The sequence below is a fragment of the Diceros bicornis genome, chromosome 6, assembly GCF_020826845.1.
Source record: "Diceros bicornis minor isolate mBicDic1 chromosome 6, mDicBic1.mat.cur, whole genome shotgun sequence".
NCBI lineage: Eukaryota > Metazoa > Chordata > Mammalia > Perissodactyla > Rhinocerotidae > Diceros > Diceros bicornis.
Window position 1 is genome coordinate 68,694,124 of NC_080745.1, and position 13,826 is coordinate 68,707,949.

The 13,826-nt window shown below is 42.8% G+C and overlaps 1 protein-coding gene across 6 annotated transcripts in view; it reads right to left on the reverse strand.

Moving 5' to 3' along the window:
• Nucleotides 1-225: 225 nt before the first annotated feature.
• Nucleotides 226-13,826, reverse strand: part of STN1 (STN1 subunit of CST complex) — a 48,819-nt gene continuing 35,218 nt past the window's right edge. For 3 of the 6 annotated variants that reach the window (XM_058543938.1, XM_058543937.1, XM_058543939.1), the window contains exons 9-10: nucleotides 13,608-13,680; nucleotides 3,179-4,332 (exon numbers count right to left, since the gene is read on the reverse strand). In XM_058543938.1, the coding sequence (XP_058399921.1) occupies nucleotides 4,175-4,332; nucleotides 13,608-13,680 (231 nt within the window). In that variant the 3' untranslated portion in view covers nucleotides 3,179-4,174. Of the gene's footprint in view, nucleotides 249-3,177; nucleotides 4,333-13,607; nucleotides 13,681-13,826 lie in introns of those variants that run through there. The other 3 variants (XM_058543941.1, XM_058543940.1, XM_058543942.1) reach the window with 2 other exon arrangements.

The following is a 13,826-nucleotide window of genomic DNA, read 5'->3' on the forward strand; positions in this document are numbered from 1 at the left end:
TTCAAACAAATCCTTGACCAGGCAGTAGCACCATTTGTCTTCTTGCCTAAATCAACTATATGCAGTGTTCATACCTCCTGAAACACCTGCGTACGGAGACAGCTGGGACGTTTGCTTGGTTTTCTCTCCTTCTCAGAGGAACCCGTTGGTGGCTCTTCAGTACCAGGTGGGTCTTCAGTGACCCAACTGTAGTTAGCCCCAAAGAGTTTTCCAAAAGCTTCCCTCATCTTCTCAGAGTTCTTATGTTGCTGTGGAGGAAAGGGGCCCATCTCATTCTTGGTTCACTCATGATTCCGGTTATGTGAGTACGGGGTGGGGTGTGAAGGTGGGAGAAGCAGCTTTATTATTTTTATAAAAATGACTCCTGCTAATTGTAAAAATATCAAAGTATAGATATGCAGTTAAAAAGCACCTGACATGTCACCTTTCAGAGGTAACAAGTATATCACTTTGGTGAGTGTTTCTAGTAATCTCTCTGATGCGTATAATTATTCATACAGCATTTCTCAAATACATTTGAGAGCATGGTGTTAATTTGTGCTCCTTGGGAAGCTGACCCTGAGACAAGGATGGGAAAGGAAGCAATTCACTTGGGAGGTACAGCAAACAATACTGAGGAATGGGAAAGTAAGACAGGGAGGGTGAGGCAGCCAATTAAGGGTGGTTATCAAGTTAGTTGCTACTGTGGGTGGATGCAGCTTAATCCCACAGAGGAACTCTGGGAAATGGTGTAGTACATGTACATGCCTCAGAGATATCTCATTGGAAGAGTGAGGGAGCAGGAGTATTTATACCCCAGTATTATTGGCTGAGGCTGCCCCCAGTAGGTATTAATTCTGAGCACTTCCAGCCTGAACAGCCTTCAGAGACATTGGAGAAAGCCCCCCAGGAAAGACAGTAAGATGCTAGCAGGCAGAGGATAGCCAGACACACACACAGAAGTGGTACTGCTTGAAATATGTGCCAAGCACTGTTCTAGGTGCTGGGACACAGCAGGAAACAAAACAGAAGAAGAGCCCTGCCCTCATGGAGCATTTCTTCTTTTGGGGAACAGACGATAAACAGGGCAAGTAAAAAACATATGGAGTGTGTTACCTGGTAACAAGGACTGTGGAGAAAAATAAGTACTGTGGCGTTCTGGGGAGGAGGGGGAAGGGGTTGGCTGTAATCAGCAAAAGAGGGATCAGAACAGGCCTCACTGAGAAGATGACACTCAAGTAAAGACCCAAAGGAGGGGAGGGGAAGCCCACCATATGGTTACTTGGGTGAAGAACATTCCAGAGGAAACAGCAAGCGCAAAAGGCCCTAAGGCAGGAATGTCCTGGTGTGTGAGGAACAGCAAGGCCTATAAAGCTGATGCAGGTGAGGGGGAAAACAGCAGGAGAGGAAGCCCCGCAGAGCAGAACCTTGCTGCCACTGCATGCCTTAGGCTCCTAGCTGGAGTGAGACGGAAGAAAGTTACAGGAGAGCTGGAGCAGAGGATGACAGAATTGAACTGAGGTTTTGACAGGATTGAACTGAGGTTTTAACAGGATCGCTCTGGCTGCTGTGCTGAGAATGCACTGAAGAGGGGCAAGGGTGGAAGCAGGGAGAACAGTGAGGAGGCAACTGCAGTACTCCAGGTGGTAGCAGTAGAAGAGTGAGAAGCAGTTGGATTCCGGAAATATTTTGAAGGTAGAGCCAAGGTGATTTGTGGGCAGGCTGGATGTGGGATGCGAGAGAAGGAAAGAAGTCAGTGGATTTGGCCTGAGCAACTGGAAAAATGGAGCTGCCTTTTCCTGAATCTGGGAAAACTTCAGAAGGAGCAAGTTTGGGGTCAGGGGTGATTGGGGGCCTGGCTTTGGGCATATTAAATTTGTGATGTCTGTTAGCTACCTAAGTGGAGAGGTCAGCAGGAAGTTGAATATCAGGGTCTGGAGTTCAGAAGAGGTGCAAACTGGATATAAACCGGGGAGTCTGTCAGCATATAGATGGTATGAGCCATGAGACTGGCTGAGATCTCCAAGAGAGCAAGCTAGATAGAAAAGAAGTCTGGGCCTGAACCCTGAGCCCTCAGGGAGATGGAGCACTGAGCAAAGGAGACTGAGCAGGAGCAGCCAGAGTGTGGTGTCCTGAGAGCCAAGCGCAGAAAGCATTTCTAGGAGTGGGGAGTGGTCAACTGTATGTATGTGTATGCATGCGCTACATTAATATAGACATATATGCAGAAACACACTCTCTCTCTTGATATATACATATACACAGAGATAGTTTTAGATCAACAGTGTTGTACTATATAAACAGATCTGTAACTCGACCATCTTCCCACTGAATCTATTGGGAATAGTGCTTTACGGCAAATATATCTGTCCACTCCACTATTTTAATGGCTGCATGGTATTTCATTGTGTACATGTACCATAATTAATTTCTCCCTCTAAATATTTTTCCCAGTTATAGAATTCTAAATTACAGAGCAATGGGCATCTCATGCATTCATCCTTTCATACCCGTGTGATCATCTCCTTGGCATAAACCCTAGAAATCAGGTTGCTGTGTGCAAGGATATGCCCTTTTTATGTTCTAATTCAAGACCGCTTCCTGGGCAGCTCCAATAATCCGAAATGTATTCAACATGGAACAGCCACTGACCTCACGGCAGAACTGCTGGGATGTCATTTCAGGTAGACCCTATTCTACAGAGACCCTTCTGAGCACAGAGAAGACACAGGGCAGCGTTCTGGGTAATCACTGTTAGAAACTGGGCAGAGGTTTGGATCAAGTCAGAAAAATCCACAACAGGAAGCAATCTCTCGGTGCTAGCCCTGAGCTTGACACATGGAGCTGCAGCCGACTTCTGAGTGTAGAACCACTCCATTTTCACGTAGAGCAGAACGAGTCTCCAGGCCTGCAGGCTCTCCAGCAGAGCCACTAAGAGCTTATTACGTCAAGAGCGAATGCAGCAGAGCTGACTCCGTGGCTTAGCGGTTAAGCGCACACGCTCGGCTGCTGGCGGCCCGGGTTTGGATCCCGGGTGCGCACCAACACACCGCTTCTCGGGCCATGCTGAGGCCGCGTCCCACATACAGCAACTAGAAGGCTGTGCAACTATGACACACAACTATCTATGGGGGCTTTGGGGGGAAAAATAAATAAAAATTAAAAAAAAAAAAGAGCAGATGAAGGCAGATATGCCTTTTGTGAAATGACTGTAATTAACTCCAAATCTTTCTCCATACTTTATTTTTGCTGGCTGGATTTGTCATCTCGCTGTTAGAACAAGCCTATTACATATCTCAGATTTTCCCCTTTACCTTGTTATTCTGAGTAAAAGCATGACTCCACCACCTGTCTGGGCCCATAGCGAGGCTTTGTCTGAATGGTGTCAGGACGCCCTGCACTTTCAATCGCAACCTTGAAAATAACATCTACCACTGCCAGGCAGTTGGCTGACAGCCTCTGAGAACTCAAGGGCATTCAGGGACAAGGCGTTTAGTTACATATGTCCTTAAGTGCAGGGAAATGTACTGAGACACCTTTCGATTCTGAAGGAAAATAAGGAAAATGACAAACAGAGGCATGCCTTGCACCCCTATTCCCATGTCTCGGTGGGTCTATGAACAGCCTTCAACCCAGTACTCAGGAACCGCTGCTGGTGCTTGACCCTCGGAAATCGCAGTTCAGGACACTCACCCAAGGAGAACTAGTCCCCCATGTGCCATCAAGAGAGGCCACAAGAATGTACCTGACAGTCTGAAGATTTAAAAAGCTTCAGATCTGTGTGACCTGGCTGCATGCTCTGCAGTTCCCGCAGTACATGGGCTTTATCACATCATGCCCTTTCACCACGACAGACCTCAAACCACACACACCAATTCAGCCACCAACACGGCTTCCTCCCCGTCTGCTCCCAGAGCGATGCCTGGTCCAGTCAGGAGGCCAACAGGGAGGGTGTTCTTGTATGTCGTGGCTGAGATACAAGTTATTTTGTCCCAAGGATACAGCAGGTAGAAGGCAGCCTATAGAATTTATGCCAGATTCCATTCCTCAAATGACCATTTCATAGTTTATTATGAGATAATTGCCTCCAGGCCTATAAGCCTCTGCATGATGTTTAAGTCAGAGCCTGGGAGTGAACAGCACCTGGTCTTTCCCCACTTGGCCCGGCTCTGCCCGTGCTGCCTGCCGCCTCTCCTCAGAAGGCTATGTAGTAGTGCTCCATGGTGCTGACGATGTCACTCTGGTCCTCCAGGAGCTCCAGCACCTGCTGCAGCACAGCTTCACTCAGGCCCGGGCTGAGGCTCAGGCGGGCACAGGCCAAGATGTGCAGGAAGTGGCAGCCCTTCTCCATGTCTGCAGGAGAAAGGGAGTTGGCTAAGCTTGGACACACCTGTCAGACCCATCTCCCTCTCCTCCTCCCTCTCCCTCTAAATGAAGCTCTTCTCCATATCTCCAGAACCAGGACCTGCATTTTAACAAGATCCCCAGATGATTCTTATGCACGTTACAGTTGGAGATGCACCGGTCTAGATTACCAGTGAAAGTAAAACAAAAAAACCTATTCTCAAGCAGAGAACACACTTTCACCATACTGACATGGACCCATTGCCCATGGACTCAGGCCTTCAACCTTCAAGTATTCTCAATCAATAATTTTATATCCATAACCTAATGGAATTTTAGTGCTTGATGTTTTTTCTCTAGTGAAATTACATGTATAAGTGCATGTATTCAGTGCTGAATCCCCCTCTTCCCAGGTGGGAGCCCTCCTGAGACTGACAGCAGAGCCAGTTTACAGCGGCTCCATGTTCTCTCCCCTAAGTCCTGAGTGATGGGACTGCCACGGTGAAGAAGGGATTCCTACTCTTGGCCTACTGTTCTCATTACTCTCTCCCTAGGCTTCCAAGAAGTCTTGTCTGTGATGGCTGCGTTCTCGTAACCTCTACCCTCTACTCCAAACTAAGACCATTTGGTGTACAGCGATCAAAGTTCAGGGGCAGTCACCTCTTTCCTAGTTGAACTCAATGATTTAGAGGAGTGCTATTCACACTGAAGTTGTGACCAAGAGGATCATGAAGTCAATTCAGTGGGCTGGGACTGGCATTCTTTTTCTTACTCAACAGACTAGGAAATTACAGAATGTATTACATTATAGTTAGGATAAATATTATTTTGAGAAACTTTATTTCAATTATTTATGTATATATAATTGACATAAAATTTATAATAAAATTTTACAATTATAATGCATACGATATATATATCGTATGCATTATAATTATATAATTTATTGGGCCACGATATAAAATGTATTTGTAACTCTCAGCCAAAGTCAAATCTCATTACTAAAAACAAACCTTCCCCAGTTTTTACTTTAAAGCCCCATGGCAGGGCCTGGCAGGGCCTCTCACTGTTCTGTTCCTGACACTGGCACACAAGCTGCTCCCTGAGTGTTGTTTTCAGATCATAAAATGCTTTAGGCTCCAGGAAGGTGCTCAACGAGGTATCACGGTGTTGGGAAAAGCATGGTTTGGGACTCCGTGCACAGTTGTGGCCTTGGGCAAGTCATTGCATCTCCAAGCCTCAGTTTTCTCACCTGTGGGGAGGGGGCACGTCTGAGGTCCTTTCCAGCTCAAGGGTCAGACTATCACAGGCAGTGGTCCTGGGCTAACCAAGACTTGCTAAACTCTGACCTCTAGTGGCTACGTCAATTCATTATTCCTCCCCACTGGGGTTACTGTTGGAAAACTTGCCACCTCCACTGGTCACCACCTTTCCAGGCTGTTTCTTCAACATCCATTCGATAAAGATTTCCTGAACACCTCCAACGTGTGTAGTGCTGAGCAAGGAGGAGCCAGTAGAGAGTGGCAGATGCAGAGCTGACTCTGGAGTCTAACAGACCTGAATTCAAGTCCTGGCTACAACTGGGGCAAAGTGGTTCACTTCTCTCAGTAGGTTTCCTTGTCTGTAAAATGGGAAGAAAATCACCTACTCTACTAGGTGGGTTGTATGGATGAAAGGAGACCCACGGCAGGTGCTTCTTACAGGGAGAATTACTATGATTCTATCATCAGATCCATAACTTAAGAAGATGCACATAACCTAGTGCCTGCTCTAAAGAAGCTTTAACTCAAGATGACTTACAGGCATATGAGGGGGCCTAAGCAGCGATGCTGACTGCCCCAAAGCTATCAGCTATTTCTTCAGAAAGGCCATTCTGCCGCCTGAGGGTTGTCTGGTAAGGCTATTCACAGACTGACCTTGCAGTCACGTGGGGAACATGAACTCAGACTCTTTTTCATATGAGAAATTATCCAAAATAGTAAACATAGAAAAAGCCACCAGCAGCTCCCTGGTGGCTAGCACACTGATATCATTCGACTCTCACCAGACAAACCCACCAGCCAAAGGCAGGCTCTTCTGAAAGGTTCTGTCCTGGCAGACAGAGCTTCCTCACAATGCATCTCAAAGAGAAATAATAACTGCACCTTATATTTTCCCAAGCACTTTTGCTATTGCCTCATTTTATACCGTACCTCTACCAGAAGCCAAAAATGGCTGATGTTCTAATGACTCAAATTATATTAAAATAAATTTCAGATACAATCTACTAACTATAAAAAGTTACAAAAGCACTTTAACAGTAGTTTTAAAAGATTATAATAAGATAAAAAACATTACTCCAATATGAGTAGTGTTAAATAGTATTCAGTTTCCACAAAAAGCAGTTGTCCCGGGGCTGGCCCTGTGGTGTAGTGGTTGAATTCGGTGCACTCTGCTTTGGCGGCCCAGGTTCACGAGTTCGGATCCTGGGCACAGACCTACACCACTCGTTGGCAGCCATGCTGTGGCAGCAACCCACATATAAAATAGAGGAAGACCGGCACAGATGTTAGTTCATGGCTAATCTTCCTCAAGCAAATAAAGAGGAAGACTGGCAATGGATGTTAGGGTGAATCTCAGGGTGAATCTTTCCCCTGCCCTCAATCCCTGGCAACCATCATTCCACTTTCTGTCTCTATGATTTTGACTACTTTAAGTCCTCATATAAGTGGACTCATACAGTATTTGTCTTTTTGTGACTGCCTTATTTCACTTAGCATAATGTCCACAAGGATCATCCATGCTGTAGCACGTGTCAGAATTTCCTTTTTAAAAGACTGAATAATACTGCATTGTATGTATATGCCATATTTTGTTCATTCACTCATCGGTTGATGAACACATGAGTTGCTTCCACATTTTAGTTACTGTGAATAATGCTGCTATGAACACGGGTGTTCAAATACCTCTTCGAGACCCTGTTTTCAATTCTTTTGGGTATATGCTCAAGTGGAATTCCTGGGTCATATGGCAATTCTACTTTTAATTTTTTGAGGAACCACCACACCATTTTCCACAACGGCTAAGTAATTTTACATTCCCACTAACAGTGCACAAGGGTTCCAATTTCTCCACAACCTTACTAACACTTGTTATTTTCTGGGTTTTTTTTTATAGTAGCCATCCTAATGGCTGAGTGTTGGGACTCCCCTCAGCCTCAGAGAGACTAACGTCCTCACTTTCATTCCTGATTTTAGTAATTTGAGTCTTGTCTCTTTTTTTCTTAGCCCATCTAGCTAAAGATTGGGCAATTTTGGCAATCTTTTCAAAGAACCAACTTTTGGTTTCATTGATTTTCTCTATTGTTTTCCTGTTCTCTATTTCATCTATCTTTGCTTTAATCTTTATTATTTCCTTCCTTCTGCTAGCTTTGGGTTTAGTTTGTTGTTCTTTTTCAGTTCCTTAAATTTTAAAGTTAGGTTGTTGATTTGAGGTCTTTCTTGTTTTTTTAATGTGTTTAAAGTTCCTCTTGGCACTGCTTTTGCTGTGTCCCATAAGTTTTGGTATGTTGTGTTTTTGTTTTCAACCATCTCTTAAGTATTTTCTAATTTCCCTTGTGATTTCTTCTTTGATCCATTGGTTATTTAAGAGTGTGTTGTTTAATTTCCACGAATTTGTGAATTTTCCAGTTTTACTTCTGTTATTGACTTCTAACTTCATCCCACTGTGGTCAGAGAAGATATCTATCTTTTCAAATCTATTGAGACTTGATTAGTTACCTAACATATGGTCAATCATGGAAAATGTCCTATGCACACTTGAGAAGAATGTGTATTCTGTTTTTGTTGGGTAGTGTTTTGTATACATCTATTAGATCTAGTTGATTTATTGTGATGTTTAAGTCCTCTATTTCCTTCCTTATCTTCTGTCCGGTTGTTCTATCCATTATAGAAAGTGCGATACTGACATCTCCAATTATTATTATAGAACTGTCTATTTCTCCCTTCAATTGTGTCAGTTTTTACTTTATATATTTCGATGTTTGATATTTTGATATATTATGATGATACATAAATGTTTATAACTGCTATATCTTCTTGCTGTATTAGACCTTTTATTAATATACAATGTCCTTCTTTGTCTCTAGTAAACTTTTTTGATTTAAAGTCTATTTTGCCTGATATGAGAATAGCCACCTCTGCTCTCTTTTGGTTACTATTTGCATGGGATATCTTTTTCCATTCTTTCACTTTCAATCTATTTGTGTCTTTGAACCTAAAGTGAGTCTCTTGTAGACGTCATATAGTTGGATCATGGTTGTTAATCACTTCTGCCAACCTCTGTCTTTTGATTGGAGAGTTTAATCCATTTACATTTAAAGTAATTACTGATAAGGGGGGAACTTACTTCTGTCATCTTGCGATTTGTTTTCTATATGCCTCATAGCTGTTTGTCCCTCATTTCCTGCATTACTGTCTTCTTTTATGTTTAGTTGATTTTTTTTGTAGTGAAACATTTAAATTCCTTTCTCATTTCCTTTTGTGCATATTCTACAGCTATTTTCTTTGTGGTTATCGTGAGGATGACATTTAACATCCTAAAGTTATAACACCCTAATTTGAATTTACTCCAGCTTAACTTCAAGAACATACAAAAACTTTGCTCCTTTGCAGCTGTCTCCACCCTTTTAGTTGTTGATGTCATAAAATTACATCTTTATACTTTGTGTGCTCAAGAACATAAATAATTCTTTAAATGCATTAATCTCTTAAATTATGTAGAAAACAAAATATGGAATTATAAACCAAAGTAACAATAATATAAGCTTTTAGACTAAGACTTGTTTTTTTAAAAAATGTGTTAGTCTCTTAAATCATATAGAAAACAAAAAAATGGAGTTACAAACCATTGTTACAATACTAGCTTTTATAATTGCCCTTGCATTTATCTTTATTGAGATCTGTATTTTTCTTTTTTTTTGTGAGGAAGATCAGCCCTGAGCTAACATCCATGCCAATCCTCCTCTTTTTGCTGAGGAAGACTGGCCCTGGGCTAACATCTGTGCCTATCTTCCTCCACTTTATATGGGACGCTGCCACAGCATGGCCTGACAAGCGGTGCGTCGGTGTGCGCCCGGGATCTGAACCCGGGCCACCAGCAGCGGAGGGCACGCACTTAATTGTTATGCCACAGGGCCGGCCCTGATCTGTATTTCTTTATATGCCTTCAAGTTACTATCTAGTGTCTTTTCATTTCACTCTGCCAAACTCCCTTGCGTATTTCTTGCAGGGCAGGTCTAGTGGTAACAAACTCCCACAGCTTTTACTGTGGATTATCTTGATTTCTCCCTCATTTTTGAAGGTCAGTTTTGCTGGATATAGGATTCTTGGTTTACAGTCTTTTTCTTTTGGCACTTTGAACATATCAGCCCATTGCTTCTGGCCTCCAAAGGCCTCCATTTCTGATGAGAAATCTGCTAATAATCTTATTGAGGATCCCTTGTATGTGATAAGTTGCTTCTCTCTTGCTGCTTTCAAGATTCTCTCTTTGTCTTTCAAAAGTTTGATTATATGTGTCTTGGTGTGGTCTTTTTGAGTTCATCTTACTTGGAGTTCATTGAGCTTCTTGGATGTTTATATTCATGTTTATCATCAAATTAGGGGTTTTCAGCCATTATTTCTTCAAATATCCTCTCTGTCTCTTTCTCTCTTCTCCTTCTAGGACTCCCACAATGCATACACTGGTCCCACTGACGCTGTCCCACAGGTCCCTTAGGCTCTGATCACTTTTCTTCAACGGCAAGTTTGCTGATTCTTTCTTCTGTCTGTTCAAATCTGCCTTTGAATCACTCTAGTAAATTTTTCATTTCAGTTATTGTACTTTTCATCTCCAGAATTTCTTTTTGGTTTCTTTTTAGGTTTTCTATCTCTTAGTTGACAGTTCCATTTCGTTCATCCATCATTTTCTTGACTTTCTCCAGATCTTCCTTTAGTCTTTTCAGCATCTTTAAGATAGCCGTTTTAAAGTCTTTGTATAGTAGATCTGTCATCAGGTATTTTTCAGGGACAGTTTCTGTTGATTTTTTTTCCTTTGAATGGGACATACTTTCTTGTTTCTGTGTATGCCTTGTGATTTTTAGTTGAAAATCGAACATTTGAATCTAATAATGGGATAACTCTGGGGAGATCAGATTTTCCCCCTTCCCCAGGGATTGCTGTTTTTTGTCATTGTTTTTGTTTTTCTGATTGTTGTAGACTGTCTCTGTGCCAAGGATCAGCCTGAGTTGTAAACTTAAGGTCTTCTCTGGTCTTTTTCTGAGCCTGTGTCTTTCCTTGGACACGTGTGGTCACTTTCTAATTTTCCTCATATATGCAGTTGCTTTTGAATGCCCTTGTCTTTCTCTTCTGGCTCCCAAAAAGGGAAAAAAAGAAAAATGAAGGGGGCAAAAAAAAAGGGCCCAGTCCTTTAAATCCCCTAGAAGTCACTTCAGCTGTTGGGGAAGGTGTAGCAACAATGAGGTGAGGTGCAAGAACAAGGGCCGTCCACCTCTTTGTCTGCACCTCTGTGATCAGAACCAGCAATCAGAGCACAGATCCCTCATATTTTGAGGACCAGGTCATTTTGCCCACCCTGGTTCCCGCAAGCTCTGTGCACGTTGCTCTAGGAACAAGTGCACAACTGCCTGCCATGTGGCTGAAGGTGGGGGATGGTTAGCTGCTACGAAGAGCTGAAAACTGAATGAAATTAACCCCAATTTACTGTCCAAGCCTTCCCCTGGAAGTTGCAAGCTTTCAATAGACTCCAGAGTTCCAAAATAGTTACATCAGACGGGTGTAATAGTTGTTTAAGTGGAGAAACAGATTCCTGGTGCTTCCTACTCCACCATCTTCCTGACAGTTCTATAAAACACCAATTTATTGAATCCTCATAACTACCCATGATGTAGGTACTATTATTATCCCTATTTTGCATGTAAAGAAACTGAGGCACAGATTTACCCAAGGTCACACAGCTACAAAGTGGCAGAGCTGGGATTCAAACCCAGACAGGTGACTCCAGAGCCCAGCTCCTCACAAGTATGCCATGCTGCCCATCTTCAGACAAGCAGTCCTCATGTTTACAGCCCTTTCATTATTGTAGGTTTAGCCTTTGCTGAAATACTCATAAATGACTAAAGATTTTAAGTACTTCTACCAATCATCCTGACAAGGAAAAACTCAAAGCTATGTTTTGTATGAAAGGTTAGAAACGAACTCAAGGCCCAGAAGAATGGTTAAATAAATACATATAATGGAATATTGTGCAGCTATTAAAAAGACTGAGGTATTTTTATATGCACTATTGCTGAATGACCTCTAGAAGCCAATGTTAGATTTAAAATACAAGGTGTGGAAGACTGAGTATTGTATGCTAACCTTTACTTGTGCTTTTTAAAAAGGATAAACTACACAAATATGTTTGTAAGTGCATATAACACTTCTAGAAGGACATGCAGGAAACTAGTAACAACCAGTGCCTTTGGAAAGGGCAACGTGGAGCCTGAGGCTCAGTAGTGGGAGGGAGTCTCACTTTTCTGTGCACGTTTTTGCACTGTTTGACTTTTCACCGTGTGCATACATTATTATTCCAAATAGTTTTTGTAATGTGATAGATATTTCCTATGAAAAGAAGTGGTTGCCGCAGATATCAAGACAGTCCCTAGGAGATATTTTTACTGGCATTCTCAGTTACTCAGGTTCCAGAATTCAGCCCTGGGAGTTTGCTAGTTCCAGGGGATTGGCTTATGGCTTTTAGAGGCTTCCATTTACAGAATGAGTGGCAGAGCCTGTCTACCTTGACACACACACTCACCAAAGCAGGAGCTGCCCTGTGGGTTAAAAGTGGATATAAAACCTGTCACTTTTACAGACCCTCAGGTCACCAAGGTGGCTTGCTTTTCCTAAGAAACCAAGTGTGAATTCCTTTCATTTGCTTCACCTGGACCTAGATTATTTCAATCCACCCCGCTCCTAATGCAGATCAAAATAAGAATCCGGCCAGGTGGCCTGGGACTGGAATGAGTGCAGGAATGTTATTTGGGGGGCAGCCTCTCATCCCTTCTTGGTTGAAGAATCCCACATTTCACTGCTCTTAAAAGCACCTTAATTGTGGATAGATAGGCTTTCTCCTCAACTAAAGGATACTTGTCCTTATTGTTCTGAATGAAGTAAACAACAACCAGAAACCTTGCATTAAAATAATAGATTGCTTTCAGTTTATTTTAAGATCTGTTGTCAACACCACTCTGGGATCTGACCTCACCAGTTCTTAAAGGCTGAAGAGGGCCGCGTACCATAAACACCAGGGCTGGAGACCTGGTCCAGCTCCACCCGCTGACTCAGCCTGGAACAGGTCCAGGCCCCAGGGACGTACGGGCTGAAAGCAATGGAGGTGGACTTCTCCAGAGAGAAAGAAAGCAGGATGAGGAGACCTGCCACCACTAACAAGCCTTTCTACTTTTCTTCCAGCGTCATTTGTTGACGTACGCCAACATCTGTTACTAGCATATGTTTGTAAAAGGTGGACTTTGAAAAGTCACCTTTAAGACTGATCAGTTTACACATGATTTAAAGATAGGACTAATGTTGTCTTCTCTTTCTAACTAGTGTGAAAATGGTAATGTCTGCTGTCAGACTAACTACAGTTTGAGTTTCTAACCACTAGGGGCTGACCTAACTCCACTAAAACCAACTATTTTCTAAACCATTTCTTTTGCAAATTATCAGTTTCCAAGATGACCTAATTACACTGTTCATAAACTGTAATGTCTGGAACCATTCTTCCCAACACTAAAAGCCTTGATGCTAGAAGAGAGGAAAATGTCAGGTTTGGGTTCAAAGACAAGAGAGTAGAACAAGAAATAACACAAATCAGAGAGAACAGGAGCACCAGAAGGACATCAAAAAGTCTTAGCCTAGTGGCTTACCTCACTGTATCAGAATCACCCGAGGATCTCACCTGTCTAGCCCCATCCCATCTCCTGGTGAATCAGAAGCCCCAGGGGTGGGACCTGAGCACTTGTATATTCAAAAAAGCTCCAAGGTTGAATCTTATGTGCAATCAAGGTCAGAACAACCCTGTGAGCCTAACACTTACTCTAGAAAGGAAGAACCTGGGCTCAGAGAGGGCAGTTATCTTGATGAGTCACACCTCCAAGTCACTACTGGGGAAAGCCTCAGGTCTCCTGACTCTCCATCCAGTGCTCTCTGGGAGGGAACAGCCCCTTCCAGTGCACCAGGGCCCTCCGTGTATATTACACCACTTACGATTTGGTTTCTGACAGTCTTCTTGAATGATACGGTGGATCTTTCTGTGCAGTTCTTTGTCTTCTCTGGTTACCTAAATAGGAAAAACGGTTCCGAGAGAAAGCGTTCTTAAGTAACACAGCGGTTGTGTCATCCAGACTCCCAAATTAGTATTTAGAATAGTTTCTAAAGATTCCATAACGATCACCAAGCCTGCACCAACAACATGGTTTTCGATAC